Here is a 26,108-nt window from a genome sequence, read left to right as displayed (position 1 = left end):
CTTACTAGCAGAGTTGGGTGTGGTCTGCAATTCCAAATGATTCAGCTTTCCAAGAAATTTAACTCTGTTGTCAGTATTTTCTAGTATACACATGCAAACCATATAATTATACAAAGTCTGCACATGTCAAACTAAGAAGTTGCCGCTGTTTCTGTGTACGTACCCTGTTTATAACATTCACAAAATCTCCCATGAAGAAACAGAAGTATGCAAAGAAAAACTTTGTTTTTTGTTCACAGCAATGGTTTAATGGAAAGACTTAATCAGCATCAGGAAATATTGAACTGATGAAGAGAGAGCAATTCTTAGGACTTGATAAAGACAGTAGGCTTGGCCTCCATTTTCATTATTCATTTCAGGTCAACTATCTGAGGTTTGTTAAACATTCAAAAGCCACACATTTCCATTAAATGGCTCAAACTACTACTGCAATTAAAGGAGTGCACTGCTTAAAGACAGGTGACAATAACCCTTTTGCTACTGAAGGCCTAAGTTTATATAGTTTCAGTAGTTTAGATCAGTCTACTCACACCAGTCAAAGAGCACTTTAAGATGATTTTTTGACAAAGATCAGAGCTTCTCAGAAATGCCTTCATATCCTGTGATACAAGGCAAGTGGTATTAAGGTTGTACTTAAGCAACATTTTCTTTACCCCAACACCTAAATCTACTTAATCTAAATATCAATAATAGTATAAAGTTAAGAAACATGGAAGTTAAATTTGCATTAAATAGCAATGTGCTTTAGAACACCTAGACACCACTTGAATCCTGGTCAATTTCCACAACTTAAGGTTGGCACCAAGTTACTGGGAAGCTTCTGGTCTTGTTTGGCATAGGATCCATTCCAAGAAAATAAAACATTTTAACCACTTGGTATGACGCTCTAAAACAATCATAGTTGCATAAGAGCAGGATTACTTTAAATATATTGGTCTAAAATGTCTAATATATTTACAACCAGGAGTTGTTTAAAATAAAGGATAGGATTGCTAAATAAAAGGAGTTTTCCCTCCCTGGGGTCTAAGTTAGAGTTTACTTCTAAATCCTCTACTCAGCAGTCATGGAACAGGAAGCAAGAGTCTTTTGTGCCATGTGTACTCCAAATATAATCAGGAAGATATTTCAAAGCACTTCCATGTGACCAACCAGGGAAAGATCTTCATTTCATAGGCCCCTAAGATGCATACAGTTGCTTCTTTGCGGCGTGAGTCAAATCCACAGCCCAAAGTTGGCAACCATAACTCAGCTACATACAGCTTTAAAGTGAAGTTTGGAAGAGGCAGATGAATCAGCCACATAAATGCAGTAGATTGCAGTCAGTACAAATGTGCGATGATCAGCAAAAAGGTAACTCTTCAAACAGTCCAGGTTTTTCACATCTAGAAATGCAATCCAGAATTGTTACATTAGAACAGAAGCTACACAAAAAACAAATCTTTTTTTCAAATGCACCTGTCTTATTAGATTCAGTTACTGGAAACAGTAATATTGCTGGAATTGTGCAACTACACCCATGATATCCTTGGAAGGTTAAACGCACTCTATCAGCAGATCCTGGTTGTAGGCTACGTACTTTGCAGTGTACATTCCTGAAGTAATTGACCTGGATAAGGGTTCATAGACCAGTGCAACAGTTAGAGTCTATGCCTACACAATGCCATCATATGCACATTAAACTTTCCCCTCTCCCTTCAAACATGCCATGTGGCTAACAGAAGATAAACCTACAGAAACTCCAGAGCAAGGAAATTCCCTCGCCTGAAGGTCAATGTGGGCGAACTGTTACAGAGCAACTGAGTAGTGGCACCCAGCACTGTCATCACTACCCATTCCATCACAAGAGTATTCGGTTTCGAGAATACGACCACCTCAGATTTCATCACAAAAATCTAAACTGTAGGTTGGCCAAATATACAACTTTAAAAACTAGTCCAAATCTTGCTTAAAGATCCAAGGAACACAGGGCAAAATGACTGGTTACACTAATGATTCATAGCTCAAGGAACCTGGGATGGTAATGTTTGATCCCTCAAGTTTTTAGGAACTTGGGCTGCTTGAAACCTTGGAGGTGAATAAACAAGCTTATCAAAGGAAAGGTGTTAAAGACTCTTGCTAAAATGAGAAATGGCAGCTGAATGGTTACCTGTAGAGGATTCTGATATAGCCATTTCTCTCTCTCTCCATTCAGCTTCATACATGCAAAGAGGTCACATACTGTAGGAAGGCCGTAGTCCTGGAATAAAAGGCAGATTTCTCATTAAGCTGCGCCTAGTGTGGACCACCATGCTAATCCTGTATTTTTGAACAAGCTGCAAGTGGCGCTAAAAAGTAATCTTAAGAAGCTAAGACTCCTCACCACAGACTTTCAAGGAACTTGTAGGAGCTATTAAAAAAATGTAATGCTAAAGGAGCCAGCGACAGTTGAGTGTTAATACATACGTGTGCCTTCTTGCGTTGCAGCCATTTGTCTTCTGCAGGAGACTGACTGGAAGAGTCTGTGTTCGCTGAAGACAACACCCAGCTGTTTACATTAAGAGGGAGGTGGAATGGTTCTAGAAGCTCCAGAAGAGAACTCTTGCAACTCACTTCTGCTTTCTCCCTGCTTGCTTTCTCCTCTGCACCCAATGCTACGGCCTCTGGCTTGGCTAGCCAGGCTGATAATGGGGTTTCGAGCAATTCTTTCAGTGGTTTTAGAACATCGGGACTGTCCTGTTCGGTTGCAGAAGGGACCGGTTCCTCCCCCAGCTGTTGAGGAGGATAGAGCCAGATGTTCAGGGGAGGCTTAGCTTCACCAGGCTCAGTGATGGAGCTAGGTGTCTGTCCTACTGGCACCCCATTTTTATCCTTGCCTTCCTTCCGAAGAAGCCACTTGCACAGAGCTTCCTTCTCACAGTTTCCATCGCACACACACTCTGAAAAGCTAGAACATGGCTCATTGGCTCTGCATACATCTTCGACTTTGAAAGAGGGCTGCAGAAGCCAGGCATCATTGGTGGACGATTTCTTCCCTTCCAGGTGCTCACCGAGGCACCTGAGATTGCCAAGGTTTTCTATTTCTATACCCTTGGCCTGGATGCCACAACAATTGTTGCAGGAATCGGCTTTGGGGAGCCAATCGCTGATATTGTATTCCTCCCTAAAGGGCTTAAACACGCATTCCCACTTCTCCAAGGCATTCGTGTTTTCCGCTTCAGAAGGCGTAAGCAGCCAGTCGGAAAGATCCATCTCTTCTTGCTCCAGGAGCTCCAACTCGTCTATCTTTTCAATGGAAAAAGAGGAACTAACTGTGGAGGTGGAACTTTTGCGCCGGCGTGAATCCATTTTCTCAGGAGATCCTTCTTGTTGGTTCTGCAGAAGCCAGTTCTCCAAGTTTCTCAGATTTCCCCAGGCTTGCTCCAAGTAACACATTTTGGGAGACTTTAAATCCTGACAAACAAAATTGATACCAAACGTTAAAAACTTCCAGGAAAAAGTTCAGTTAACACGATACCATTTGCACCTTGGTGTAATGCAGAAAATGTAAAATGAGACATCCCACCAGTTCTAAAACTTACTTTTCCCCAAGTACTGTAATCAATTAAAATACGTTACCTGGTTGGTCCCTGGTGAATGTGTTTTCAAGAGCCAGTCTTCGTAGTTCTTGCTAGGAACATGCGGACCACAGCAGGCACTGTCAGGTTTACTTCCAAGAAGCCAGTCAGAGAGTGGGCACCCCACAGTTCCATAAGAAGGCTTCTGCTAACATCACAACAGCAAACTTATTGTTACACATTCAGTTCTGGTTAGAGATCACCAGGAAAAAACTACCACCACCCCAAGGAACAACCAAATCATCATCGGAGCCTGACAGACTTATGAAGGGATTCTTTCAACATTTGAGCAGGAAACACTTTTGGAATCAGATTTGTTGTGAATTTGCACAGCATGCTCAGTTTAGACCTATTATCAAGTGCCCTAATTGGTGGGTCGTGGCATGATAGCTATTCACAGGAAATACATAGAGTTCTAAATATTCTAGGCATGCTCACTTATGGTGCATGCAAAAGGTAATTGTCCTGAGAAGTCAGAATAGGGGTGGGCCTGCTGTCCAGATCCTGAACGTCCCCACCTCCTGCTAGCAACTTTGACAAGTGGGCACAGCCACCCACCATCGCCATGAGCTCAAACCACTTTTCAGGTAGTTTGGATTCAAACAGTGCCTGCACAAGCCCTGCTTTCAGCAGAAATCAGGAACTCTGGAGTTGTAGCCATTCCCAGCAAGGCTTCCATTTGGCACAAAGTTGGAAAGGCACTGAATGCAAGTCCCACTTGCCATTTAGGCAGTTTGAATTCTTTCTTTGCAGTCTGATGTCAGATGTGGGGCAGTTGGGCATGTGCTGGAAGACGTTCCCTGTTCCTGGATTGTAAGGTCACAGCAAGCACACTTGGTCCTATACCTCTAATCAAGCCTTCTGTTAAGTCTCTCAAGTCACAGAACCCACAATGAAATGCTGGTAGATACTTCTGTTCTGCTGCTATCATGCAGGAAACAACTTTTAACTGTACCTGCTCAAGTTTGGCTGGCACAGCGCAGTTCCTCCCAGAAATCCATGGGGTGTAGTCTTCTTCATCATCAGAGGTTTGCTATTTTTAAATACACAGAGCAAGTCAGAATTATGATAAACTTACTGGTTGTAACTTCTTACTGAGCTTGTCATTTTAAAATTCTTGAATTTTTCAAGCCAATAACATGTTGAAAACCATGAACTACTAATTATAAGCTTCCAAGTAGCAGATACATAGAACAGATCCCACACCCTTGAAATCCTCTACTCACCGTTGTTGTGATTGAGCCAAAAGATGTGATGGCCTCACGAAGGAATGGCATATTCGCCTCAAAGCTCAGAATGGAATTTTCTTCTGGTTGGAGAGTTAAGTTGCCCAGTCTGTCAAAGGGGTGGGGTGCGGGGTGAAGAGAAAATATGCATCAAGCACTCAAGTTGAAAAAGCAAATGATCATGATAATTTTCCATAGGCCCAAAATGAAGCCACTGTTCATTAGATTAAAAAGTTGAGCAGATCCTATTGAAAACAAGGCCTTCGTGACCTATTTTGAACTGTGCCAAGGATATTAGGCCTCTCAGGTTCTTACCAATTTGATCAACAAATCAAAACCAAGACACATATAGGTCAGTCACTTTCCAAGGTCACAATTTTTAAATCTGTAGTTCAATATTTTCAAGACACATTAGGAAATTGGAGGTTCTATTTTGCAGGAAGATAAATTGCATGCAATGTCATACCACTAATAATGGTGTGAAACACACCTTGTCATTTTAGTAATTCTAAGCCTGGCAGTAAGATGAATTCAATAGATTTGCTTACCTCTCCAAACACGCCGAAATTTGATTGCCAAGGTCGTTACTGTGAGGCTGCTCCAGCTGATGGATGAGGCAATTGAATTGTCCTAACAACTGTAAGAGACAAAAGGACTATACGTGACTTCACTATGAACATCAAGAGCCAGCTTCAGCAAGGCTCAATGTGTTCTTATGCCAATCACAATTAGCACATACTCAAGGCTAAATTACTGTAGTTCTGAACCAAGAGTTTCAAGTATAAACTGAACTAAGGGTACAGTTAGACCTTACCCAACAGAGTTGTTGGGCCTGCTGTTGCAAGGCCTCCTCTTTCAGCTGCTGAATGAGATCCACCTGCTCAAGCAACCAAACCTCGCGGCTGCGCAAGCATTCCAGGTGGCGGCTGATGCAGCTGTGAATTTGAGCTTTCACCTGCAAGATAAAAAATGCTGGATTCAGTCACTGTTCTTATGGCTAGTTCTAAGCCACAAGTGTCTGAAGTAGAATCAACCAAAACCCATTTAATATCATTGTCATGCCAAGTTGTTTGTACTTCATGCAGTGGGGGCCCCCATTTCAACGTGGAAAGTTTCAAGAGATAGCTAGCACACAAGTGACCCTCCTCCAAGGCTCCCAACACTGCCACAAGATGCATTTATAGTATTCCTCCCTGGCATCGATGAGGAATGATGAAATATTCGGGTATAGTAAAGCAGGAGGTGCTGCTACATATGTGATGCTTTAGTATACATGGAGCAGCATCAAGATGATAACATCCAGAATCTGCTATGTGATTTTTTATTTATTTCTTCCCCTTCTTGTCCCCCAAATACCTCTCTCCAGTTGTCTTTAACTTGCTGTTCAGCCTTGACTACTCCAGCAATTGCTGTCTCCAAGTCCTTCTTAGCCTGAAGACACTTGACAAGGGGTTCCTTGCTGCTGGAGCTTGCACTTGTCTCTTGGGGTAGACTCATCCTTGACATTTCTAAAAAGAGAAACACAAAAAATAATGTGGCAATATGCCCCACTCAAACAAACAGAGGAGGATGAAATGGGCAACAGACTACACAATATTGTTTTCATTATTCTAGATAATTTTGCCACCCAGCCAGCATATTTGTGCCCAAGGATTCTTGCAACCCAAGTCTCTCTTAATTGTGCTGTTAGTCTTTTCTTTCCCAGTCCCTGACTATGGTCCTACCTCTGCATTTTCAACAGATCAACACTTCCAGTATTTGTTAGGTGGAAGCAGCAGCTGCATTATCCAGCTGGCTTCAGAGATGGCTTCTATCATCTTTGCACAGTCCTGCCTTGCTCACAAGAAGTTTAACTAATGCTCATGACCACAGATTATAAACTCAAGTTGTACATAGACTTCCCAAAAACTCTAAAAAATTCTTTCAGACAGACACCCACGATACTAGCACATTCCTAGATTAAAGTTACATGACCAACAAACTCAAATATGTTTGACAGGACTTCAGATTGTAACTGGACAGAAAGTTTCAATAAATGTTTTCCCCTATTAAAGCAAATCACCTGCACTTTCCAGAACCCAGCAGGAACCAGTTTTTCAATACTAGCCCCCAGTTCAATTCCACAAGGCCATATTCCATGCCCCTTGAAGCAATTTTTGTTGTTGTTTTTGTTTCATTTGGGTGATTAAAGCAGCAGTCCTACACTTACTTAGCAGAAATTCTATTGTCTGCAATAGGCCATGCTTTTGAGGGAACATGCATATTGCACTCACATTTTTTTAAAAAGTTTTCAACCCCATTACTTTTTATTTTATTACACTTTCACCCCTCTTTTTCTTCCATCATTGAACCCAAGATGACACAGATGTGGTTCCCAGCACACAGAACTAAAATTTAGTTCAGTTTAAGATGCCTCACAGACAAGGGCATAGCCAAGGGGAGACAGGGGCCTGCCCCCGAATATCTTCTTTTTGGAGGGATTTCTACCCGTGATCTCCCCTAAAAAGTTCAACAACTCCCCTCCCCCAACAAAAATCCTGGGCATGCTCACAGCCAGTCTGTGCTACTGGCATTCTTTCGAATGTAAATCCAGCAAAGAATTCAGACACCAGCTCTGAGAATAATAGGTGCCACTCGGCAAAGTTTTACTCAATGAGTAGACTCACTGAGCTTAACGAGCATGACTAAATTAGGTCCATTAATTTCAGTGGGTCTATTCCAAGCGAAACTTAGCTGAATACCACCCAAGCTCTCCTCCCCGTTGTAGGATTCAAGCATCACTCTCGCCCCCCCCCACCTTGCTCCAAGTAGCAGATCAGCGAAGCAGACGTGGCCTGTAAAGAAATCATGACTTCTAGCCCCTGCACCCCTGAGGAATGTGGAAACGAGCAGCAGCTTCTGTTAATATTAACCAGCACGCGAAATGAAACCAGGCCACCTCGGCAGCCCGGTGCTACGCTTATTTCCCCGCTAAGATCCAGTGGGCTTGCTCGCGTGTGCAGTTTTCGGAGCCGGGCGCTTCTCTGTTTCCTGGCATCGGAGCGGCCGGCCCTGTGCACATTTCTCCCGGAAGGGGGCTTGATCCCAACTGTGCATCCTTGGGACCATTTTGGCTGCCTTGGGCTGCCCCTTCGCTTCCCTCCCGCCCTGCAATCCTGCATACCGTATGCACCGGTCTCTCACGTTTCTAGGGAGGACGAGGGCCGCTTCCTCCCGAGCCAGGGGCCGGCGCCTGCAGCACGAGATAACGCTATCCGCCCCGTGCAAGGCTGCTTAAAAGGGGCCTGCTTCCCAGAGCACATTCCGGGCCCGCCCCCCGGCTCCTCCCCCGCTCCCGCCCTCCTCGCCCACGTGGCCAGAGCCGCCACAGCTGGGACGCAGCCTTGCACGTCTTCGCGGAGGGAGGGAGGGAGGGAGGAGGCTTGAAAACTGCCCAGCAACTCTCGCGGGGAGGGAGCCCGATCCGTCCTGCAGATCGGGGGCGAAACGCCAAATGCAAATGGAACCGAGAGGCACATAGGCTTGTTCCAAAGTGGGGAAATCCGCCTCGTAAAAGAGGATCTGCCACTAGGCGCTTGCATGCCGTTATAGATTTATGACTATTATTATTAATAATAAAATCTGTATAGCGCCCTATACCCGCAGGTCTCAGGGTGGTTCACAGGACCATCTCTAAGACTGTTTGGGTGCAGCCAGAGCTATTGCCGTATTCCAACGCTCCATGTGGAACCTAAGGCTTGGTTTAGAGGTTATTATGCATGTTTCCTTTTATTTATACTGTACATTGCTTCTGCACAGTGTTTGAAATATGGGATCCAGCAAAGTGTGCAGAGATAGCCAGCTCTCCTGAGCCGGAGGAGATCCGGCACGAGAGTTGGGCCACAATGGCCACTGTTTGAAAATGATGCAAAAAGCATTTCCCGCAAGCATGTCAAATATAGCCACTTTGTTTCTCCAGTAGAGATTCAGAGATTTGAAAAGGTGTCCCTTTTCAAATTATTAAACATTCATACACAAAAGTGTGTCTTCAAAGCAGAGCTCCCGCAGGGCTGCCTAGGCTGCTGATGTCTTCCTGAAGCCTGGAGAGCGAGAGGGGTCGGTGCGCACCGACCCCTCTCGCTCTCCAAGCTTCAGCGAAAGCCTGCATTCGCCCCATAGGACGCACCCAGATTTCCCCTTCATTTTTGGAGGGGAAAAAGTGCGTCCTATAGGGCAAAAAATACGGTAGGTTTCAAACTTGAGACTACCAAAAGGTGTGCATTAAAAGAGGCCTGTTTCTTCAAGCCTTTGCTATGCCAAGTGCTTCCACTACGGCCCCTCCAAAATGCAACCATTGGCCTGATCCTATATGCACATTTGAAAGGCATGCAGAACTTCCTTCCTTCCTCAAGGGCAAAACACATGCTGTGCACGCATGTAGAAAGTGCCACGTTCAAGCCCCAACTGAAAGGATCTCAGGAAGCAGGACTGAGAAATATTTCTGCAGGAATCCACTTTCAGAAGAGCTGGTATTGCCTAAGGGGGTGGGGGGGTTGAGCTGCATCAGTTGCTGTTGGGACTGTAACTTGCACCCCCCCCCAACCATTAGCCAGCTTGGCAGGGGCTGATGGAAGCTGAAGTCCAAGTGTCTAGGTTTCCAAGCACAGGTTTCCTTCTACTGAGCTAGATGGATCTATGGTCCAGCTCGGTATGAGGCATCTTTAAATGTTGCAAGAGAACATGCATAGGATTAGGTGTCCAAACCAGCCTAATAAGTGTGGCTATTAGAATTACCATCCAAGGACCAGTGGTACAAAATTGCACATGGTGGCGTGCTCCTGTTCAGCCTTCAAGCCAGCTTGCCAGACCATTTTCCAGGGCACTCCATCCCCCACCAACAGCCAGCCAGCAATCCATGTGCGCAGAGCATACATTGCCCTCACATAGCTATTAAGAGTCAACCCTAAGGAAGCACACTCTCAAAAGATTCTCTGTTACTTCTGCAAAGCATGGCGCTCCCCCCAAAACTTGCTCCCTGTGTAAGCAGTGCTGTTTTGACTAAGGAATACTCCGTGTTTGGAAGAAGTTCATTTTTAGTAAGGGGTAAAGGGGACCGCTGACCATTAGGTCCAGTCGTGGCCGACTCTTATTATATAATAAATTCTTTTTACACTTATTCACACCTCTTTTCCTCCAACAGCTGAAGGCAATATGCGTAGTTCTACCCCAGCCACCCAATTCTATCATCTCAACCAGCCTACAAAGTTAGGCTGTGAGGGCACAAATTTTCTGAGGCCATCAGGTGAACATTATTGCTGAGCATTCCAGACACAACAACACACCAGCCTTCTCTCAAATCAACAAGTGTAGCATACACCCAAAAATCAAATATAAACTATTAGCTCAACTTTCACCATTTGTACTTTTGCAGCCAACCCTGGGCATATAAGTGGTTTATACCCCTTCCTATTTCTTTCTTTATTTTTCTGCAGCAATGCTTGAATGATCAAATGAAACAAATTAAAATGCTAAGCCAATTAAGGCTGCAGATAACATAATTCTTTTGTAAGTTTGTCTGCTAAGCATTTGTGGGACAAACTACGAGCAGTTTTGTCAAATGTAGTCCTTATTACTCATAATCAGCATTTAAATAAACCTGCATTACTCAAGAATGTTTTTAGTTAATTGCTTACAAGATGACAGTCCTTCTTGCCTGCTTAATGCAGGTGTTCAGTTAGATCATTCTAGGTTTAGTTTGTTTTGCCTGAAGAATCATACTAATATCCATCTGCCAGCTTAAACCACAAAATGTTGCAATATATCCCACTGTTATGCCCTGCCTGACAAAGCTTACATAATTCAAGCACAGACATGTGTATAATGGAATTATTGCTTGTTTGGTACTACTTGGAAAACAAAATGTGTGCTGCAAGGGGTTGGATTACCCTCAAGGTCCCAACTCTACCATGCTATGATCTCACTGGTATGTGAGGAGATATCAGAGTTCTTGTGATATTTGACTTCAGATAGGGTTAAGGTTGACTTCAGTTGTTTTTATTTTGATTCTGTATTTTGTGGTTTTATATTCTGATTTCATCCTGTGAACCGCCCTGAGACCTGTGGGTATAGGGTGGTATAATAATAATAATAATAATAATGGCAGCATGTTCACACATATCACAAGCAGCATGCAGACTTTAATAATAGGAATCTTACAGATTACCCACTCATCAGGACAAGGAAGCAGATATCCTACCCCAGCCACCTCTCCCAAGTTTCTCCTATTCTAGGGTTGCCATTCGTCCGGAATTCCCAGACATGGCCAGAATACGGCAGTTGGAAACGGTGTCTGGGTGGAAATAGCTTGAGTATCATATCTGCCAGAAGTCTCCTTAAAAATAGCTCAACTTTTGTGTCCAAATTTTCACCCTTTGAAATATGGCAACCCTTTTTATTTCAAAGCACCTCCCACATATGAGCTCTAAGCTACCTTGCCTTCTGAAATGTATCTTAACTCTATAGTCAACAAACTATAGATCCTATAAGTCACGAGACTTCCACAAAAGCTCAAGGATTGTTAATGATTGTAGGACCAAAACACAAGAAGAAGAAGCTGTGTTACATATGCAGACAAAATGGGTCAGGATGTTCCGAAAAGCAACATGGCTTTTCCTTGAAACACACAACTCACTGTGCCAAAGACTGAAAGCAGACGTATAGGTACAAGTTAGTTCAAACAACCCTCTAAAACGGAACTAGAAGATATTTTAGGTTCATTACAAGAGGAACTGCAACTCTTGCAACATTGTGTTCCTGTTTCATAGAATATATCATTTCTAAAGTAGGTTGTAGAAAGAAGCACTTATTAGCAACACCATAGGCCTCCCCCCTCCTATATTCTGGCACTGTGTTATGTTAGAGAACCTAAATTTCCAGCATAGCTAAGTCCTCCCCTTCCCATCTACATGAGCATAAATAGTTAACCAAGTAGCTGCATACAACCACAAGGAATACTGTATGGATACAACTGCTTTACACGCACCATTAAGTATCTCTGTATCAGATATTCCAGCAGCAACATCATTTTACTAAACCTAATTAATGCTCTGTTCGCTTGAAACTAAAACCAAACACTTCTTCCCATATAACTTTTTCCTGCCCAGCTTCTTAAAAACAAAGAGCACAAGACAAATAAAAACTATGGGTGGAATCCAACTTTGTGAGCTTGGACTGCCCCTCACGCAGTCTGGAGGATCCTCATGCAAAGACTCATGGTGTTCATGAGGGGTTGGAGGAAGGAGGGGAAAGGAAAGACCAAGCCAACCTACCCACACATACATACCCACACACCCACATAGTATTTATGTCAGTCACTTGGGGCCTACAAGGAAAGGGGGGAACTGCCCAGTGAACCTTATAGTCAAGAGGCTGTTTACAAGCTAAAGACATTCCCTGCTCCATACAACTTGCACACGCCAGACAAAGCCTATCAAAGCAAAAGGAAATTAACACTGACATTCTTGACAACTGTCTGTCCTAACACTGATAGTATTTTCTAAGGTTGTAACTAGGAACTGGAGTGTCCCCATCACAGCCAGTACATGCATTGGGTTATATCCTTACTGTGTGTGCAGCAATGGCGGGGGGGGGGGGGGACATTTGAAATACAATGTGAAGTAAAATAAACACAACCACTTCATGTTACCCAGTGCTCCTCTAGGTTATTTTAATAGAAGCATAATGCTCTGTGTGGTTTTCCAACAAATCATTTTGAAGGGACTGCAAATCCAATTCCACCTTCAAAACATGTGGTGCCTGAAAGGTTTTGTGGTCACATTCTTCGCATGCTCGTAAACACAAGATTATATTCTTACAGAATCATCAAGTCACCTACTTTATGACTTGCCAGTTTTCCATTATCTATGTGTTTCTATTAAAAAGAGACCAACGGGGAAAAACAACTTTGTTCTATTTTGACAACCTTTCCTCTTAATCCAATACAAGAGAGAAAAACATAAAACACATGCAAATAAAAGCTGCAGCATAAAGCCTCAGGAATTTCCCCTAAAAACCCAGAAGCTTCAACAAAAAGCCACTTGCCCATGTCTCAACAATAGGACTCAACTTTTAATAAACATATATCACTGAAACCAAGTATACTTCCTTTTACCCCCAACACAGAACATTGGTGGGAAGAAAAAAGACAGGTTGAAGATTAATTGGTTCTTGAATTATAGATGTATGGTTTTGTTGTTGTTTCACAAGAAACTAAATCTGCTTGAGCATATACCAGTATTTTTAAGATGCAAACTCCGGAAGGTGTGGTAAGTGGCTTTTATACTAAGACCAAGATTCAGAGACTCTTAAATGCATGCACTTCCCAATTGTCTACACACATCACTTCCAGCATTATGACAAAGACTAGTCCCAATTCTAGCTTTTAGGAGAACAGTAGGCAATAGGGAAGGCTGCTGCTGAAAATAATTACTCCTAACTGCTGTGCAAGTGAAGCTTCCTGAGATGCCACTATGTCATCACTAAGGCAGAGCTGGGATTTCATAAGTTCCTTTCCTAAATTTCCTTTACCTTGATACCAGGGTGAGAGAGTATTAAGCGGAGATGAATGTAAATGCAGTTTCACTTAAAGAAATTTATCTCCCTTTTCAAAGCCCAAGATAATCTTATATCCCACAACTCCATTTCCCTCTAGCTTTCAGCATGCAGTCACTTAATCTCAAACATTTAAATAGCTCTTGCTGTCATGCAGTTCTACATTCTTGCTTCTTAGCAGGGGCTGAAAGTTCTCCCTGTGCCCAACTGTAGGGATAAGCATATTATATTATTGTTATTATTTATACTCCACCCATCTGGCGGGGTATACAGCCCTGCTGTATCTACCATGGCACTCACATCTGCAACCAAATTATTTTGAAGACAAGAATTGCACCAGCCACTGTAACCTCAAAGCTTTCAGTAATGCACCAGAGAGACTGGTGCTGCAATCATACCACACAAGGAATTGCAAGGTGTGGCTGCACCTGCCAGGGATGTTCTAGCCTTTTTGAGAGGCAACCCCACCCACTCCATAACAACCGTACTAGACAATAATTGCACTGTGTAGCAACTTTCCCCTATCCACATCAGCTACAGCTTGCCACCACTGCCTCTTAATTCCTAATATAAGTAACCAACCAGAAAAACACTTAACTCTGGCTTGATCATGTCCAATGTTTGGATTTATATATAAAAGACAGAGATCATGATTCCACCCTTCCTATGTGGTACAGGGCATCATAATTCCAATTTTGCTGATGTGGTGAGGCTAGACTGAGGGATAAAGATAGCTGTATATTCAAAATCATGTACCAAGGTGGGTTGAAGGTAGATTGAGATCTGGGCAATTTATGGTAGACTTGCAAGAGTTTGACTCTCAGATTATTTAACGATAGCAGCAGCAAAGCTCCCACCTCATCCTCAATTAGATGGCTAAAATGAAGAAAACCAAGGGGAGAATGCTATGAACCCAGTTCTGCTACTGAAAAGCAACAGGCTTGTCACCTTAATTCTAAAAATATAATTTCCCATCCTGTCCCCCCACAATGTTCCAGTTGCTGGATCAAGTAAAAACAATGACAACAAAGGAAATCCTGTAAGACATAAGTCCGCCCAGCATTGTTTAAGAGCATCAATACTGTGTAGCCAATATATGAATCCAGACCCTCTCACAGGAACGAGCACCAGGGAGACCCAGGTTCAAATCCCCCACTTGGGTCATGAAACTCACTGGGTGGCCTTGGGCCACTCGCTGCCTCTCTGCCTAGCCTACCTCACAAGGTTGTTGTCACTGCTTTTTTAAAGGAAAAATATGGTACTGGTACTGACCATGAAGTTGTTACAGTAAGTGCCACACTTTTAAAATGATCTGTTGGGGGGAGCTGCTGGTACTGCGTACCCTTGAGTACCCCCAAAACACTGATTGTTGTGGGGGTTAAATGAGCAGAATGGGGGACAGCTCCGTGCATTTTGAGCTGCTTGGGCTATGAATGCGATCGATAAATGGCATTAATAAACAGGTGAGAATGTGAGCCACCCTCGCCACGGGTTTTCTTAGGTCCCCAACGACACCCAAAACATTTTTATTTTATTTTATTTGGCAGGGGAGGGGCTTACGTTCAATCCCCAACCACAGAAATACCAGACATTTTCAGCCTAAGGAAGCAAGGCAGGGCCTAAGCGTTATATTTCACGGTGAACGCCAGGAAAGACTGACACGCGTTGGACTCTTCCCACGTGCAGTTACGTAACCGCCTCCTGGGACGGAAAGCGGAGGGCAATATAGGTCAAGGCGAGCCTCTCCGCCTCACCTCCCTCAACACCCTCATGCCGGACAGCGGCCGAGGCCCTTCCTCCCAACCCGCGGCTCCCACCTTCTGACTCACCGGGCAACCTGCGGGCAGCGGCCGGCGCAAAGGCGAAAATCCCCGACGAGGCGACTTTCCCCTCAAGGAGCTCAGGCCGGAAAAGAGGGTTCGCGGGGTGGAGCGGGGGCAAGATATCGCGAGATTTCCGCGGAGGCCCGGCGCCTTCGGGTGACGATATTCGGCCGCCCCCTCCCGTTGGTAAGCGGCACCAACGGAAGCGCCCCGGAGAAGAGAGGCATGCGCACTCGCGCCTCCAGAAGCCGCTGCCCGGACTCAACTGTGGGCGACGTCGCTTCCACCTCCTCTTTACGTAAAGCAGGCTGGGAGGAGGGAAATAGCTCGTAGCTCAAAGAAATAGACAGGGAGGTTGTTTGGTTCAAGACTTTCCCCTTGGCCTTGGACTTACTAAGCTCTTTAAAAAAATGCATAGCTGTCAACTTTTCCCTTTTCTTGCGAGGAATCCTATTCGGAATAAGGGGATTTCCCTCAAAAAAGGGAAACGTTGACAGCTATGAAAATGTGTCGTGTAGGGTTTGTTATTATTTGCTTTTATATGATGTGTTTTGCGTTGTAAACCCCCCCGTGGCTTTTGGATGAAGGGCGGTATACAAATTTAGCAAAATAAAAGCAAACGAACAAACATTTCCTAAGAGCTTGTGGATTGACTTAAATGACAGTTGTACAGTGTTGGAAAAACAAGCTTGCATTTACTCACCATTGCCATGATATATGTGTCAACACTGCTTTTTAAAAACAAGTTTCATTAATTTTCAATTTCAATCCAATAATAGCCTCATTATAACAGTACCAAATTAGAATACAATTACTAATACCAATTGTTCAAATACCGAATTCTGTATATAATTTAGGTGGCCTCCTGCATGCTAGAATTGATGGTTTGATGATTTTCTTTATTTCTGCGTTCCAAAATCTTATTAATTTCAATTGCATTCCAGTCAAAATAATAATCCCTTATACAACAACTGCAATATTAATAACGTCTGTTTGTGTTAACACAGTAAATGATTTATAGAACTACAAGTGAGGCAGTCAAACTATATCCTTGCTCTTCCTGTGTGTGGCAATTATTCTGTCCATGGTGTTCCTGTCCTTGTAAAATGTTACGTCTATCTTTCCCCCCCGTTGTTGCTGTTCATCATGCCTTGAGTGATATGTCAATGCTGCTTTGTGAATGGTTGCTGTCCTTATTTCAGATGCAGGGTTGTGTGTTGAGTGTTTTTTTGTCTCCCTCTAACCTCACTTTCTTTTTTTATTTTTCTCTCTCTATATATACCCTGAAGGTAATTTTTACTAGCTTGCGATAAGGTCTACTTGCCTGCATTTTTCCTGCCGGTCAAGGAAGAGGGGAAACCCCATTTTCTGGAGCCCGTATGCAAACACAAGCTTCCTGCCTTTCGTTGACCTATTTTTTTTTTAAAGCCTCCTGTTTGAGGAGGATACTGTTCTGCCTCTGTTCTGTGTTTCCATGGTGGCTGCCGAGAAAGAGGCTTTCCTCCCTCTATTCAACGCAGAAATCAACAGGCGCCTCCAGTCCGTCTCTGGCAAATTCAGGCTGCACGATTATAGTTGATGGGGAGGTCGAACACAAGAAACACGCTTCCTCAAAAGACTGGATGGAGAAATGGACTGGAAAGTATGTGATAACACTGGTTTGGCGTGACATCACCTAATTTCACACACACATACAAATAAAAATGAATTCTCCTTAAATAGCCAACTTCCATCTTACCAGCCTGCAAACCAAACAGGATGAAGCGCCCCAAATATTTTCCTGACCTTATTTTCCATATATTTCAGATGTAATGGTAAGTTGCACAACGGTCTGCGGAAGAACTTGCTGGGAGGCATCCCACCACAAACCAAAATGGAAAAAGGCGTCTTTGGAAAGTCAGCTGTTCTAGTTGGTAGTCTCGTTTGTGAGTAAGGATTGCAGGGTTGGACCTAGGTTCAAATTTCAGCTCAGCCATGAACTCAAATCTCATTTGCAGAATTCCAGTATTAAAATAAGCACACTTTCCTACATTTGCAAAGGATTTTATTGATATTCCTGGACTTCCCTTCTCTTTCCTGTCCTTTACAAAAAAAAATCCCGCATTCTGATTGCTTCAATCCAAGGAATATACGCAGATGTCCTAGTAAAGACAGTAGGCTTGTTCTGCACCTGGCACCCAACCGGCCCGAAGCTCACGACCCCGTGGACTTCCCATGTCTCTCTCCCAGTTTGGCAAAGCAGTGGGCCACCCGAGTCTCCCTGAAAATAAAATATCGTCCAAGAGTTGAAACATGTTCTTATGCTGGTGAGGGTTCAGTGGTAGACTGGAGTGTCGATCTAGATGAGATGCTAAATATTCAGGAGTAAAAACTTCCACAGTTTTTCAAGATTATTAGCAATGTTATTAGCATCTCAAGATCACAGTGTTGGCTGCATGAGGTTAACTCTTCCTCTGTGCTACCCTCCTAGTTAAAAGCATCCACCCCAAATGTCTTTGCCCCACATGGCAAAACATAAAGGTATCCATTTGATACCTGTATGTATTGACCAACACAGCAAATAGCAATAGGAGGTACAGGAGGAGAGTTAGGCCACAGTGTCCCAGTGCCATAGTTCTGAAACACTCCCCAGCCCTCAGTATTCACCCTCTAAGAAACTATTGGGGATCCTATTCACAGATCTTCTTTGTCATACATGCTTGGCTTGATCTTGAAACAGTCGTATTCTAAGTAGTGACATAATAGGGTTGCCATACTTCCAAAAGTGAAAATCCGGACACAATTAACAGTACAGTGGTTGCTCAGGTTACATACGCTTCAGGTTACAGACTCCGCTAACCCAGAAATATTACCTCAGGTTAAGAACTTTGCTTCAGGATGAGAACAGAAATCGTGCAGCAGCGGTGCGGCAGCAGCGGGAGGCCCCATTAGCTAAAGTGGCACCTCAAGTTAAGAACAGTTTCAGGTTAAGAACGGACCTCTGGAATGAATTAAGTTCTTAACCCGAGGTACCACTGTAGTAGCATGATAAGCTCTTACATCTTTGGCTATTGAAGTTGCAAATTTTTCAAATTGACAGTGACAGGGAGATTTGTCTACTGATAGCACCTAAAAACAGATTTGTGTGCAAAGGCTCTGCATTAATAGCCTATTTCTGTACCTGGCAGGCAGCTGAAGACCCTGCTGTATCTTTCAGTCCAGCACAGAGCATTGATGTTTGGATTTTGCTTCCCCAGAACTTCTTGAGGTGGCATGTGTGGAAATCTATGACTGGCAACTTGGCCTGATTCAAAACCTCGGAGAGAGAGAAGTTTTCATCTTGTCCACCTTCTGTGCATAAAACAGAAGAAGAGTAAGAACCAGAACATTTTTGGAACCTTGAAGATTAGCATTTCGTGACTTTGCATTACACTGGAAATGGTAAATACTTCAAATTTTCCATCGTCTACAAGTCCTTAAATTCTAAAGAAAATTGCCGTATTTTTCGCTCCATAGGACGCACCTTGTTTTAGAGGGGGAGAACAAGAGAGAAAAAAAATCTCCCCCTCTCTGCTCAGCGCCCCTTCAGCGAAGCGGCAGGAGAAACGGAGCCCCTTCCATTTCTCCTCCCGCTTGGCTGAAGGGGCGCTGCGCAGCTCTCCCTCTCTGCTGAAGCCAGGAGAGTCTTGCTCTCCGGCTTCAGCGAAAGGAACCTGAAGCCTGCCGAGCGCAGCGGGAACTCACGCTGAACTCCGAAGGCTTCAGGCGGCTATCCCTGAAGCGTCCTATAGAGCGAAAAATACGGTATCATGTCAGGGCTCAAACCTGTCTCAAAATAACGACACTTGTGTTAGAAGGTCTGGTTTTTAGTCCTAAGCATGTGTGGCTGATTTGGACTTCTCGGTTATCGAGGAAATGCACTCTGCACATGTTTAGTGACTCTTTAACATATTCCAAGACTCAACTCAGCTACCAATAACGGATCCCAGGACCAAATTCTTCTAACTTTGCACAAATTAAGGCTGCAGAGCTATAGACACTTATTGAAAACAATGTAATTCTTATTGGTGGCACACGACACTCTGAAATACCTCTCGTGCCCCCCCAGCCAGTCACCCAGCAGGAGTGTCCCGGACGGAGAAAACTGCCTCTTTTTGGCAGGCATGCATAATGGATAAACCTGTTGGCGGTAATCTCTTCCACTGGCTTGACCAAAGCAATGTCATACTCTAGCTCGTTTAGCTGAGGGTACTGAAAACGTTCGTGCCGATAAATTCGCTTCACCCGGTAGCTTCTTTCTGTAGATTCCGGGTAGTTAAGGTGATGCTTGCCAAGAAGAATTCGCCAGTTGGTGACATCTTCTTCCTGTCCCCTGAAAATGATGCACCATAGGGTTGGGTGTGTTGTCTCACATCCCCCCCACCCCGATCTGTTTTTACCTGCCTTCATACTTAATAATAATAATAATAATTTATTATTTGTACCCTGCCCATCTGGCTGGGTTTCCCCAGCCACTCTGGGCGGCTTCCACAGAGTCCAAAATTACACTAAAATGTCACACATTAAAAACTTCCCTGAACAGGGCTGCCTTAAGATGTCTTCTGAATGTCAGGTAGTTGTTTATCGCTTTGACATCTGATGGGAGGGCGCTCCACAGGGTGGGAGCCACTACCAAGAAGGCCCTCTGCCTGGTTCCCTGTAGCTTTGCTTCTCGCAATGAGGGAACCGCCAGAAGGCCCTCGGCGCTGGACCTCAGCATCCGGGCAGAACGATGGGGGTGGAGACGCTCCTTCAGGTATACTGGGTCGAGGCCCAGAATTAAGTCTAATTCTCCACCCATACTAGTATCGCTACTATCAATGAGCAAAACCGCATGGGCACTCAGAAAAAAATGTTCCCACAATAAGTTTCCAAGTATAGTTTTTCACTGGGAGACAAGTTAATAAAACCTCTCTGTTTTCTACATGTAGAAAAATTATATATGAACAATAGCACTGGCCAACGCAGGTTCCCAACCCTTTTGCCACATGTGGAGGTGGACATTATACTTAAGGGATAAACAACAGGCATGAGGAAAGCTGTTTAAGTCTTTCCCCTGCCCACTGATTCCCCCTCCTTTATCTCCTCTCCTCTAATGGCTTTCCCACCAGACAGGCTCAATGACCAGAAAGAAGATTAGCCAGACAAAAAATAGGGGGAGAAAAAGTGATGGAGAAGAGAAAAGTTAGTGTGTGGATAATGTCATTATATACTTTAGCCAGCAGGTGGCACTGTACTTAATTGTCTTTGGGTGAGGTTAGGGGGTTTCCTGTTGGTATTCTGTACTTGTTTAAGAAAGTCAATAACATTCTTCCTGACTGGTGAGTCCTCTAAGCATTGCATGACAGTAGGTACGCCCCACCTGCTTTATCGATACCAAAAGGTTTACCATTTTGCATGAGCCACCCGCGTTGTTTTGATCTGCCTCCACAAATTCACACACAGTAGATAACTTACTTCTGGAAGCAGTGGGCAGCAGTGAGAACCCAGTTTTTGTGAATGAGGGTGCCGCCACAGACATGGACAAATTTATCGCTTGGTTTGGAACGGACCTGGGAAGGAAAATGGAGGGAGAAAATGCAGAGCTGAATCACAGGAAGGAACTGGAAGTAGGGCAAAAGTAACCTCTGCAACAGCGGTTCCCAAACTTTCCCCTCCACAGACCATTGGAAAACTGGTGAGGATATTGGGGAAACCCTTAATAATTTTTAGAAGCAATTGTAAATGGTCACAGGCCAGAGTTTGAGAACCCTGTTGCACAACATATCATGTGTGAAATGGATTTTTAAAACAAGACATTCTTTTTTCCTACTGTGTACATAAAGCAAGTCGGATTTGTGAAGTCCTCCTGCACAGCAGTCTAGCCATTGAGCCAGGCCTTTTTTCAGGATACTCCATTCCATTGTCCCTTCTTTCCTTTCCAACTTCAACATTCAACCAAAATGTTGAGATAGCTGAGCATGCTCAATTTTCATTGGGCTGTTTTGGGTTCTCACCCCTAACCCCACCTTAGTTTTTGTTTTTTAAAAAACACTTTTCTTTTCTTTTCTTTTCTTTTGCAAACTTTGGCATTTCCCGGCTGATAGGTCCCTGTGGTGCAAAGATGACGCAGTTTTCCCTACATGACAACTGGCACTTGTAGAATTCGGAGCACTCTTAGTACATAGGGCAAGTGTGACCTGCAACAAAATATTGCAGCGTGAAGTACAATTTTCTGTGGTGGAGATTAAAGAAGGAAGAAACAGATACAGTGGTACCTCAGGTTACATACGCTTCAGGTTACATACGCTTCAGGTTACAGACTCCGCTAACCCAGAAATATTACCTCTGGTTAAGAACTTTGCTTCAGGATGAGAACAGAAATCGTGCTCTGGCGGCGCAACGGCAGCAGGAGGCCCCATTAACTAAAGTGGTGCTTCAGGTTAAGAACAGTTTCAGGTTAAGTGCGGACCTCTGGAACGAATTAAGTACTTAACCCGAGGTACCACTGTACAGTCGTACCTTGGAAATCAAACAGCTTAGTTCCCAAACGTTTTGTCTCCTGAACGTCGCAAACCCAGAAGTGACTGTTCCGGTTTGCGAACTGTTTTTGGAAGCCAAACGTCCAACGGGGCTTTGGTTTTCGAATGTTTTGGAGGTTGAATGGATTTCCGGAATGGATTCCGTTTGACTTCCAAGGTACGACTGTACAAAGAAACCAGTAATTCATGATCACGCCACCCTGGGAACAAAACAATGGGCAGCTAGCCACTTATCTCCCAGCCATGCTGAACAGGGAAGTAATAAAATTAGCTGAACCTACAAACAGGAAAGTGTCAAGCAAATTTAGAAAGGGCCTTTGCTTACTGGAACTTAGTTTCTGATTGGAACTACTTCTGGTTGGACCTAGCTTCTGAATAGACAGGTTGCAGACCTCTCTTGTAGACTCCAAGCCCTCCTCCGAATTTTGTACGTGCCCAAGGTTTGAGAATCACTGAAACATTTCATACCTGTAAGGAGACTTGCCACGGCCAAGAATGAGGCCTCGCTTCATTGCCGGCAATAATCTTAGCAAATATGTTTGGTTGGAAATACGCAACACCGCAGTTTTTAGGCCAGTCTGAAATGCGAAAGAAAAATAATGGGGTCATACAGAAAAGCAAGGGGGATATTTAAGCCAGTGATAGATATATGATAGAGATAGATAGATAGATAGATAGATAGATGATGGATGATAGATAGATATAGATGATAGATAGATAGATGATAGATAGATAGATAGATAGATAGATATAGATAGATAGATGATAGATAGATGATATAGATAGATAGATAGATAGATAGATAGATAGATAGATAGATATTCACTGTTCCCAACTGCGCAGAGTCCTTTGTGTGTACAGAGGGGTATTTTCAGTACAGTACAGTACAATGAATGGGTGTGTGTGCAGGGATAATAATAATATTTGTATGCCACTCATATTTCCCCAACCACTCTGGGCGGCTCCCAACAGAATATTAAAACATGATAAAGCTAGTCTGATTGTGTTCCTTTCCACATGCGTTAAATGGTCCAAGAAGTGCTGGAAGTCCTTTTGAGATCGCCCCTCCATGTATCTAATAAACATAGTGCCCCAATCTGTCCCTCCATACATTTAGCAGAAGCGTGAAAGAGGCTTCTTCGTAAGCCACATGTGGAAGCCCCTCGCATACACACAGCGATTGGGTGGAGCCAAAGGGTACAATCCTATGCCCTTCCACCTTCTTTATTGATGCCAAGACCCTCCAAGTGTCCCTATTTTCCAGGGATTTGCATAAGCCATCACAGTTTCTGATTTGATCCCAGAATGTCCCGCTTTTCCTTAGGACATCCCTATTTTCATCGGAGAAATGTCGGAGGGTGTGCGTCAACCCACGGTATTTGCAAAACCCTTTTGACCCACCTCCAAAAATTCACGCCCGGGGTGTGTCTGAAGTTGCTTGTTCACATATTGCACTAAAGTAATGACTACAATGTTTCATTGCCCATGAAATAAAGGACTTACGATATATCCTTTCTCATTTATGATAACAAAGCAATATGGCAATAGCACACGACACATAACAAATCCAATAAAAACCACCACCAAAAAATCATCACAAAAAAATATTTGTGAGTGAATGATTTGTTTCTGAAAGGTATGAAATCTTTTGCCATGCTCAGTTTGGGGTTGCCCGTTGCTAAAGCAACATTTGATGGTGGTGAAAGTTGTTAGCAGACCCCTATTCCCTTCACAGAGTTAACTGTTTTCAGAGTGCCCTGGGAATACAGATTGATTGTTAAACCGTTCCTTATGCATATCCCAACCTTTTTCTGTGTCTATCTGCAGAAAGAAATTGAATATGTGTTGGAGGTGTGAAATCTCCCATCTTTTCCAGTGGAATCCCATGCATGTCTACTTCAAAGTAAGCCCTGGTAAGTATTATAGGATAGCATCCTTTATCTTAATGTCACCCAAAGCTCCTCTTGCTTAATTGCTCTGTGAAAGCTTTCTGTTAAAGGTACAAGAGCAAGACTAGGAACAAAACATGGCAATCTTGTTCATAATTTGCACAATGGTAAGAATAAACTGACCTAGATGATGCAACGTTCTGACTCCGTATAAGCAAGTTTCCTGTGCTCCTATGTAATAACTGCTACCAAGAAATGACAATCCCATCTTACCTAAATCCAGGCGTCTGGGAAGAAATACCGCCTGTGTCAAAGACACCTTGGCCAAGGAAAGCACAGAAAGCCAAGCAAAGAACCTGTCCAAAATCATTGCCAAAAGAAAAGGAAAAAAGACTTGATCCAGGAATTGTGCAAAGGGAAACTGAGTTTGCATGTGATATCATGAACAGGGTGGCTGGGTCCAGCGTGAGAGAAGAGGGGACTGCTGTTCGTTGTTGCTGTCACTGTTAATGCACTCAGACAAAGCACAGAGGATCAAAACAATGAGGTCTAGATGCTTCTGCATGGACACGACACTCCTTTCTATGGCTGGCTGCAAGAGAGCCATTCTCATCAGCAATTTTACACCAAAAGGCCCAAACAAGTCAGGTAGCAGCTGCTGCAAGATATGGGGTATGCGCAGGAGGATTGCCAACTGACCAGGAAAAGAAATTAGTCAAGTGTTGACCGTAACTCCCACAAGTGGAGGTGAATGTAGAGATAATGTTGCCACTTACTTTATTGGCTCAGCTCTTGCGCTTTTGAGAGCAGATTAATCTGCCCTCATTAGCAGGAGGAAGCTGTTCACTGACTCCAGATAAAGCTCATCTCCCTGCAGTGAAAAGCTCCAGCTTGCTACTGCCTGGGCACTGGGTTGCAGTTAAAGGCAGAAGAGCCAAAGCTGAGTTTAAAGTTGGCAACCCTAAGTGTACGCGGTCAGTCATACGCAGAGGAGAAAATGATAGGATTTATTGCAGGGATTTTGGAATTAGAGGGGGAGGATGATCAAGAAAATGCCATTGATGCTTTCCCTGTTAAGAGAGGGGACAAACTTTTTTCATACATTAAGATGGGTGTGCTGAGGGAGGAGGGGGATCACACCCACTAGTTCTGCCTCTAAACTCCATATCTTTATCTGAATGTCAGAACGTGCTTCTGTATATGTATATTCCACATGCGCATAGGCTTTGCATCAGCATCCATGCCTGCAGTCAGCAACCCTGCAAAATTCAGCACCTTAATTGCAGGGGGTGGATCTAAACACAGGAAAAAAAACATGCTATAAATAAGTCAAAAATTAGATTGTTTTAACAGAAGAAAAAAATTCCTACGGGAAATGTCGTTTTAAACTGTTCCTGCTCTCTGGCGCCATCTGGTGTTGAATGCTTAGAGCGCATTCAATTTGTCCTTTTTTTACTAATGTAGCTGAGAGCATACAACTTATGTGCATATTCAGGATCTGTTCCTACTCTCTCATGGGATTGGGATGAGGACAGCTGGGTACAATTCCATGCCCCTTTGCACCACGGGCATAACCAGAATTTATGTTGGGGGGGGGCAGGCGTCATGTTAGGTATACTTCAAAAAGTAAAAACCAGGACACCCTGAAAGTTGCTGAGCGGTTTTTAGACAAACACCAAAAAGACCCAGAACTTCCATTTGTTATTTCTTATTCATTTAGGGGGCAACTACCCCCATGCCCCTCCTTGGCTATGTCCATGCTTTGCACACATTGAGCCTCCTGCACACTGTTCTTGAAGGAATAAAAAGGGACTGTGTCTAATTTCCTACACCCACATTCAGTGAATAGGAGCACAATCTCCAAACTGTTCAGTTGACGGTGCTTAAAAGCTTTCTTCAAACCTTCCTGCTGAATGTGGGAAGGTCAGGAGTAGCAAAGAGGGGCTGGGTCAGTGAGGGCACAGCTGTTGTACTCGGACCAGGGGAAGCGCTCTGTGTAACTCAAAAGCTTGCGCATTGCATTTTCAACAATGCTTGTCTCAAGGTGTATTTTTTTTTACTCACCGTTTGAATTTTGCTCCAGTGGACCAAAACAACTACAGTGGTACCTTGGTTTAAGAACAGCTCAGTTTATGAACAAACTTGGATTAAGAACGCTGCAAACCCGGAAGTAGGTGTTTTCCTTTGTGAACTTTGCCTTGGAAGCAGAACATGTTTTGTTTTCTGTTGAGTGTGTTCCATTTGTAAACTGAGTCCCCCGTTGCTATGGGAAAACCCGCCTTGGTTTAAGAACACTTTGGTTTAAGGACAGACTTCCGGAACTGATGTAAGTTCGTAAACCAAGGTACCACTGTATTTGGAACTATGGAACATTATAGGTCACTTGCTAGAAATTCATGACTGTTCACCAGGTGAACACTAGGTGGCGCGAAGAAGCTTCTTCATATTT

At 43.7% G+C, this 26,108-nt stretch overlaps 2 protein-coding genes and 1 long non-coding RNA gene across 10 annotated transcripts; 1 reads left to right on the top strand and 2 right to left on the bottom strand.

Annotated features, from left to right (window-relative positions):
* Positions 1-221: 221 nt before the first annotated feature.
* Positions 222-15,489, bottom strand: NCOA4 (nuclear receptor coactivator 4). 8 transcript variants are annotated; one of them, XM_083440055.1, is made up of 10 exons: positions 15,238-15,489; positions 6,176-6,327; positions 5,634-5,774; positions 5,368-5,456; positions 4,820-4,928; positions 4,549-4,626; positions 3,595-3,741; positions 2,443-3,429; positions 2,147-2,236; positions 222-1,382 (listed from the first exon to the last, which is right to left on the bottom strand). In XM_083440055.1, exons 2-10 carry the CDS (start codon positions 6,323-6,325, stop codon positions 1,377-1,379), a joined length of 1,797 nt encoding a protein of 598 aa, XP_083296181.1. In that variant the 5' UTR covers positions 6,326-6,327; positions 15,238-15,489; the 3' UTR covers positions 222-1,376. The 8 variants fall into 8 exon arrangements, with proteins under 8 accessions (XP_083296181.1, XP_083296186.1, XP_083296183.1 ...); XM_083440060.1 differs by having other exon boundaries at positions 3,595-3,738; positions 15,238-15,388; XM_083440057.1 differs by having other exon boundaries at positions 15,226-15,329.
* LOC310677363 lies at positions 9,951-15,273 on the top strand. The gene is made up of 2 exons (XR_014511128.1): positions 9,951-11,099; positions 11,162-15,273. It is a non-coding gene; the product is annotated as an uncharacterized lncRNA (long non-coding RNA).
* A 1,814-nt stretch (positions 15,490-17,303) lies between the features above and the next one.
* LOC310677321 (elastase-1-like) lies at positions 17,304-24,132 on the bottom strand. The gene is made up of 6 exons (XM_083440154.1): positions 23,933-24,132; positions 22,239-22,348; positions 20,707-20,801; positions 19,302-19,582; positions 18,392-18,558; positions 17,304-17,491 (listed from the first exon to the last, which is right to left on the bottom strand). The coding sequence occupies exons 1-6, from the start codon at positions 24,090-24,092 to the stop codon at positions 17,315-17,317; spliced, it is 990 nt and encodes a 329-aa protein (XP_083296280.1). The 5' UTR covers positions 24,093-24,132; the 3' UTR covers positions 17,304-17,314.
* Positions 24,133-26,108: the final 1,976 nt, after the last annotated feature.

The sequence above is a fragment of the Podarcis tiliguerta genome (assembly GCF_965153285.1).
Source record: "Podarcis tiliguerta genome assembly, chromosome: 5".
In the NCBI taxonomy this organism is placed as follows: Eukaryota; Metazoa; Chordata; class Lepidosauria; order Squamata; family Lacertidae; genus Podarcis; species Podarcis tiliguerta.
This window is presented reverse-complemented; position numbering and strand designations above follow the sequence as displayed.

Bases quoted from the DNA above. Each gene is read 5' to 3' on its own strand.
- LOC310677321 (XM_083440154.1), bottom strand. From the start codon at position 24,092: ATGCAAACTCAGTTTCCCTTTGCACAATTCCTGGATCAAGTCTTTTTT. The intron at 22,349-23,932 runs GTAAGATGGGAT...TTCGCATTTCAG, and splicing joins TCCCAGACGCCTGGATTTAG to ACTGGCCTAAAAACTGCGGT. The intron at 19,583-20,706 runs GTAAGTTATCTA...CATCATTTTCAG, and splicing joins GCTGCCCACTGCTTCCAGAA to GGGACAGGAAGAAGATGTCA.
- NCOA4 (XM_083440055.1), bottom strand. From the start codon at position 6,325: ATGTCAAGGATGAGTCTACCCCAAGAGACAAGTGCAAGCTCCAGCAGC. The intron at 4,929-5,367 runs GTAAGCAAATCT...CCCCTTTGACAG, and splicing joins ATTTCGGCGTGTTTGGAGAG to ACTGGGCAACTTAACTCTCC. The intron at 3,430-3,594 runs GTAACGTATTTT...TTTGTTTGTCAG, and splicing joins ATTCACCAGGGACCAACCAG to GATTTAAAGTCTCCCAAAAT.